Source organism: Vitis riparia, chromosome 15 (genome assembly GCF_004353265.1).
Source record: "Vitis riparia cultivar Riparia Gloire de Montpellier isolate 1030 chromosome 15, EGFV_Vit.rip_1.0, whole genome shotgun sequence".
Lineage (NCBI taxonomy): Eukaryota > Viridiplantae > Streptophyta > Magnoliopsida > Vitales > Vitaceae > Vitis > Vitis riparia.
The window spans coordinates 11,981,322-11,988,153 of NC_048445.1; the positions used below are offsets into that span (position 1 = coordinate 11,981,322).

The window sequence follows — 6,832 nt, forward strand, 5'->3', positions numbered from 1 at the left end:
TGCTGGGCATTTCATCAAACAACTTGCATTCAACACCCAACAACATCTTTGCATGGCCTTTTTAGTCAAACAACTCACAAGATTCATCCAATGCTAAACAAAATTCTAATTATCAGAGATTTACATAGGCTCAAGAAACAAGTTTCAGCAGAATCAAAGGTTATATTCTTATGAAAAATCCCTGCCTAAAACATTAAAAAGAAAAAAATAAATAAGAAATAGAAACACCTCAACCAATTTCAGTTGCTTCAATCATTATGAACTTAATGAGAGAAAAGAAAAAGAAGGCGCTTACCAAAAGGTCCACAGAGATGTAATAGAGAGATATGATTGGAGGAGGTCGATACAGTGGAAGAAAGAAAATAATCATAACTTGAAGCGTGCATAACCAAATCAACAAAAGAGAGAAGTTTATTGGAAGAAAGTGCTTGGATGATGGTAGTCATTCTGGGAAATATTTGCGCTTGCGCTTCAGCAAGGGATCATTCCTGGAATGCTGACTGCTGCCAACAGAACTGTGCCCACTTCCACTTCCACTGGGCCCTGCCCCGTCACTGCTTCTCTCAACTGTATTGCCTCCTACTCTTGATCCAGAGTCACCCAAACTCCCAAGAGGAGGGCTGCATTGTATACTTTCAAGATCTTCTGCATATATAAGACGTACCCCACATTCTTTCACCATATTTGATGCTCTTGAGCTGAGTCTATGGGTTGCTTCAAAAGAAATCTCCATGTGACTCCACTCATTCGGGTCATTCACTTGAAACATCCTCAGCTGAGCACAAGGTTGATAACCCAACCAGACATGCTCTGAACTGACATCACCACAGCGAAATTAGATAGAGAGGGCTCAGAACAAGAAAAAGACACTAAATTATCAGGAAATCTTTGTAATGCATCCCTCTTATCATCATTAAATTGGTCCTCAACTGGCTTCGAGCAATAATAGAATAGGAACTGCAGCCACTGCAACATGCTTATACTGGATGAACTTAATGAAAGGGATGTGCAATCACATGAATTGATATCTGGGACACTTGGTGGAAGCTCTGGAATTTCTGTAAGATTCTGGCACTGCCCAACCGAAGGTCTCTCAGGTTAGGAAGTGCACTGACGCTGGTAGGCATGCTTAGAAAATTGTTTCTGCTTGGATTGCAACTGCTTTGGTTTAAATTTGTCAAGAAGCTTAAACATGGAAAAGAAGGCAAGCGCAAACCAATCCCATTTGAACCTCTTCTATGCAACAACCAGAATGAAAAGAGTGAACTCAATGAGCTAGATGGTAATATTTTACATCCAGGATAGATCAACACTCGGAGGTCTCTCAAAAGAACAATTGAGTCAGGTGGTTGTGTTATAGCAGTTCCATCAGCATGGAGCTGCACTAGATGTTGCAGGCTCCCAACATTTTTGGGCAATTGGTCTAGTTGTGAACAACCAGAGACAATGATTGTTTGAAGGGATCTCAAATTACACATGCTGTCTGGAAGACTCACAAGCTTTTTGCATTTCCTCAAATTCAATAGAACAAGTCCTTTTAGACGTTCAATTGAAGAGGGTAGCACTTCTATAGATGTTCCATCTAAAAGAAGCTCTTTTAAATTTTCCATATCCTCCATTATTTCTGGAAAATTCTCTAATTTTGAACAGCCAGACAGAACGAGATATTCAAGGGATTTCAACTTAAAAATACATGTGGGAAGACTCGTAAGATTTTTGCACCTTTTCAGATCCAATAAAACAAGTCCAGTGATATGCTGCCCAATTGAAGACGGAAGTTCCTCTATAGCAGTTGATGATAAATAAAGCTCCAATAAATGTTCCATATTACATTGAATATCTGGAAACTTCTTGAGCTCTGAGCAGCCAGCAAAATTAAGAATTTTGAGTGCTTCCATGTCAATGATGCTTGGAAAACTGCTAAGCTTTTTGCAGTTTTTTAGATTCAATTCAGTAACCTTCTTCAGCCTTCCAATAGATGGGTGAACCTCAAGCAAACTTGAACAACCATCAAGAATTAGTTTTTCCAGATTTGGAGCCCTAACTGACAAGTCTGGAATTTCCATGAGGTGCTGAGAGAAACTAACTCTGATAGTATTTAACTTTTCAAGAGGCTGTAAGAGAGGGAAAAAAAAAAACTTCAATGCATAAGCTTTCATGAACTTCAGAGATTTATCTAAAGAAAGAAACATGAATAAATAATCATCATACCTCGTCGCTTTCCCAAAGTTGTTTTAAGCTGCTGTAACACATGTCAAGTTCAACGAGGTCCTCAGCATAAAAACTTGAAGGCAAAGATTCCAAAGGATATCCATGCCAGTAGAGATATCTTAGCTCATAAGAAGGGAATTCAAAGTCTTTGGACAACTTTACTTTATTATCCTCCCTCATAGAAATAGATTCATGAGGCCAATAGATTTTGAGCAACCTAAGTTTCATCATCATCTCAAAGGATTTAGTAGTAATGTGTATCCGCTTTGGTATAGACAAGTCGAAGAGTATGCCCTCAATTGCCTTTGTTCCCTAACAAACAAGAGTAAAAAATAAGTGAAGAGAAAAACATATAAAAGTTAAATAAGATAAATAACTTTTTTTAAAAAATGACATTGTTGAAGCTTAGGTGTTCCAAATAACCTTCAAGTATGAAAGTAGGTTCATTTTCATTTTGCTCTTACCAATTTGCTGGTCAATACACGATTTACGTCCTTAGGATAGCACAATCTGCTCCATTTTTCAGGGTTTCTAGGAAATTTTTGTTGAACAATGTCTCGTCCCATTTGTTGTAACAAATGATGCATCGATATCTTGTTGTCAAAAATAGTTATGAGGCATTTCTTACTGAGGACTCCTATTCCACTCTCCACAAAGAAGTTGCAAGCATCTAGGATTCTTTTAACACGATCTTTACACTCTCCATTAAAAAAGCAAGCAACATCTAGGAATATCTCCTTTTGTGTGCGATCTAATTCATCATAACTTCTCTTGAGCACACTTTGAATTTCCTGGATAGGTTCCCGTTCTAGCTTTTGCAATTCACCTTTCCATTGACATATCGTCTTGTCAAATAGGAAACAACCTAGAACTTTAAGACCTAATGGAAGTCTATCAACACAACGCACCATAGAGTGCGAAAGTGTTTCATAACCTTCTTTGGGATGCTTCTGTCCAAATGCGTGCCAACTAAAGAGCTCAACAGCTTCCTCATGCTTTAATACCTTAACCTCATAAAATGAATTCATTTTATGCACATTCAAATAATGCCTATCTCTAGTTGTTACAATAATTCTACTTCCAGGACCAAACCAATTGCAATCACCGGCCAAAGCTTCCAATTGCTTCAAATTGTCAACATCATCAAGAACAAGAAGAACTTTTTTAAAGCATAGCCTGTCTTGTATCATAATGATCCCTTCATCAACATTGCTTATAAAGTTCTCCCTTCTTGGCAAGATATCGTGAAGGAGTTGTTTTTGAAAATGAAGTAGACCCCGACTTTTGAATTCCTCACTAATATTAGCAATAAAGCTAGTAATCATGAAATGAGAGGCAATTTGATTATATACAACTTTGGCAATGGTTGTTTTACCAATTCCTCCATGTCCATAGATCCCAATCATGCGAACCTCATTTGATGATAGATCTATCATTTGTGGAATAACTTCATTCAAACGATCATCCATCCCTATGAGGTTTTTGTCAACATGTAAATGTTTCCGAGTAATTGTTGTCCAAATAGTGCGAGTAATATCATTAACAACTTTTGACTCATACCTGCCACCAGTAAGGCACATACATGAGTGAGCCAACAAAGTACAAACCACAAAAAACATTTCAAGTCCTTTTATATGCAACTTATATTTTGAAGGACTAATGTTATATCGTACATAAAGAAAAACTCCAAATCGGTTCTCTGATGCACTAAAGGAAAATCACATCCCAAATAGTCACATGCCCTATTCTCCAGGAGAACCAATTTGGAGAAATGGTCTAGAAAATCTATGAATTTTCTATTTTAATTGATGAAAATGTACTAGATCACTGGGGTCACTTACCATTTCAGTTTTCAACCCTTGATATAATTATTTAAAACAATTAATGAAATTTTCCCACACAATTGGAAAAGAATAACACCAATTATTGAAAAAAAAAATTGTAAACCAGATTTTAAAACCGTATGTGCCCCTGAACCTGGGTGATCTTTTCAAAACAGAAAGAATCTTTGAATTGAATAATGAATAATAAAGCAGAGATAAAGTTCAATTAAGTAACCCTTGGCCTCAACATTAGTATTCCCATCCAAAAGGAGACATAAAAATTTTATTTTTTAGGACAAGACGCATATGTTTGATTATAAGTTTCAATAGATTTCTGTTTTAAAGCTATGTACAAAAATAAAGAATACTGCAAGAGATTATATGGAAGAAGCTATATTTACCCATCATCATGCACATGCCATCCAGAAAGATTGCCACTTCCTCAAAGCTGCCCTCCACCTCTGTATCTGGTGGCCAACCCATTTCTTTCATGATTGTCGAATGCTTCTTCATAAGTGCCGCTCTGCTTTCTCACATTGGAAGGATCACATGATAGAAAACTGGATAAACTATCAATCCCATTTTTGCCCTTCTCTCCATGATCTTCGCCAGTTCCTCCAAACACCATTTGGAATGGGCATAGTGTTCGGAGAGAATCACGAGAGCGCACCTTGACTTCTCAATAGCTGTAAAAAGACTTGGTGCGATCTCCTCTCCCCTTGATAGTCCTTCATCGTCTCTAAAGGTAATATCCTTTCCGAATCAACGCTGCATAGAGATGATCTGTGAAATTTGTGCGGGTATCTTCACCCCTAAAGCTCAAGAAAACGTCGTAATCCCATGTACGGACAGGAGTAGAAGAAGAAGACGCCCATGGACGATTCGCAGAAGCCATTGACAGGTTGTGTGCCAAAGGTACCAGCGACGCTCTTACTATCAGGGCTCAGCTGAGCTTAGGCAATTTCTTCGTAGAAAGGAAAGGAAAACACTGGTAGGTGGAAAAGAAGCAATGAATTTCCATGGAAGCGCGTGCAATGCCAGAATGTCAGCATGGGTGTTTGTGTTTGTGTTTTTGTCGATTGATTCCGCGTGGGGTGGCTAAAAGCCGAAAGTAAAGTTGTTATAAAATTTTACTTATCCTAAATCTCATAAGTTGTTTACAATTATTCTCGAATCTCGAAATTCACCACTCACTTCAATTACTTCTTCGGCTAGTGGGTAATGTTAGCCACACCACCTTTAATGTCTCTAATAATTTTTTTATTTATTTTTATACATGTATATTCTATTACCACCGGCTACGCTCCTTGTAAAAATAGCCACTATCTGCCTTTTATATATTTGATTGCAGCCTCATATAAACATCAGTATTTTCAAAACCATGATATCGACACGAAAATATAAATATATGATTTATATAAAATTAAAAGTTATTATACAAAAACTATATTTTTTTTCTTTTTTAATGTTGTTATAGAAAAGATTTATCACTACACAACTCTTATACTATTAGACAAAATTCTAGTAACAATCTATAAAATTAAATCTCTTAAAATTAGAGATTTTTTAGTCTTAATTCTTAACCTTAATCCATTTTATCTGTTTGACGAACATATTTGCCAAAATTTTTATTTGATCTTTAAATGATTTAACAATGTTAGATCCAAAGTGATGTTTTGAAAATACGTTTTTACCTTATTCAATTACTATTTCATTTTGTATTTAACTTCAAAAAATTTCACTTAAGAGGATGCTACTTGTTGTACTTTTTCAAATAAATAATCTGAGTTTTAAATTTGGACTCATTTTTCATAAACATGTTTTTTTATATAAGAAATTATTTTTTGGGATATATTTCCTATTTTATTTTTATTTTTATTTTTAATAATAAAAAATTAATGATGATTTGAAAAAAACAAAGAGTTTAATTATTGAATGAAAAATGTAAATCCACACAGGACAGGTAATTTCCTGGTAGAAAGGAAAGGAAAGGAAAGGAAAGGTTCGGTGGAAGGAAAAGAAGCCATGATTTCCCGAGGACGGCGGGTGCAACGGCAAATGTTTGTCTTTTGTGATGGGAAATATTAATACTGATTTAGCTTGGGGTGTGGTAAGATTCTTATAAAATATTACTCATCCTACATCTCATCAATTGTGTACAATTATTTCTCCAATCTCCGGATCACTTATTCGGGACTTTTCTCAATAGTATGGTAATTTAAAAAAGTTATTCTTAAATTATTATAGTAGAAAAAGTTATTACAAAAAGTTATTACAAATATATAGTGGTTTTTGCCACCTAGGAAAGAGGGTGAACGGATAATTTTTTTTTAAAACCAAAATCGTCTTTTCAAAAGATGATTTTAAAAAAATTTCAAAAGGGAAATCGTCTCTTTCAAGAGACGATTTCCCATTAAAAAAATTTAATATTTTTTTAAAAAAAATCCCAAATTAAAAAAAAAAATCCCCAAGACGATTTCCCATTAAAAAATTTAATATTTTTTTTTAAATTCCAAATTATAAAAAAAAAAATTCCTCAAGGTAACTCGTCTCTTCAAGAGACGAGTTCCCATGAAAAAAATTAATATTTTTTCTTAAAAAATCCCAAATTAAAAAAAAAAAAAAATTCCTCAAGGGAACTCGTCTCTTGAAGAGACGAGTTCCCATGAAAAAAAAAATATTTTTTTAAAAGAAAATTCCCAAATTTATAAAAAAAAAAAAAAAAAATCCTCAAGGGAACTCGTCTCTTAAAGAGACGAGTTCCCATGAAAAAAAAATATTTTTTTTAAAACAATTCC

General features: G+C 34.9%; 1 protein-coding gene across 1 annotated transcript; it reads right to left on the minus strand.

Moving 5' to 3' along the window:
* Positions 1-221: 221 nt before the first annotated feature.
* Positions 222-3,759, minus strand: LOC117931680 (disease resistance protein RUN1-like). Its single transcript, XM_034852689.1, has 3 exons — positions 2,676-3,759; positions 2,212-2,523; positions 222-2,114 (listed from the first exon to the last, which is right to left on the minus strand). The coding sequence occupies exons 1-3, from the start codon at positions 3,678-3,680 to the stop codon at positions 993-995; spliced, it is 2,439 nt and encodes an 812-aa protein (XP_034708580.1). The 5' UTR covers positions 3,681-3,759; the 3' UTR covers positions 222-992.
* Positions 3,760-6,832: the final 3,073 nt, after the last annotated feature.

What these genes read in the sequence shown, in the direction of transcription:
- LOC117931680 (XM_034852689.1), bottom strand. Translation starts at nt 3,680, where the DNA reads ATGGATGATCGTTTGAATGAAGTTATTCCACAAATGATAGATCTATCA. An exon ending in GTGTATTGACCAGCAAATTG is followed by an intron (nt 2,524 to 2,675) that starts GTAAGAGCAAAA and finishes CTTGTTTGTTAG; the next exon opens with GGAACAAAGGCAATTGAGGG. An exon ending in AACTTTGGGAAAGCGACGAG is followed by an intron (nt 2,115 to 2,211) that starts GTATGATGATTA and finishes CCTCTCTTACAG; the next exon opens with CCTCTTGAAAAGTTAAATAC.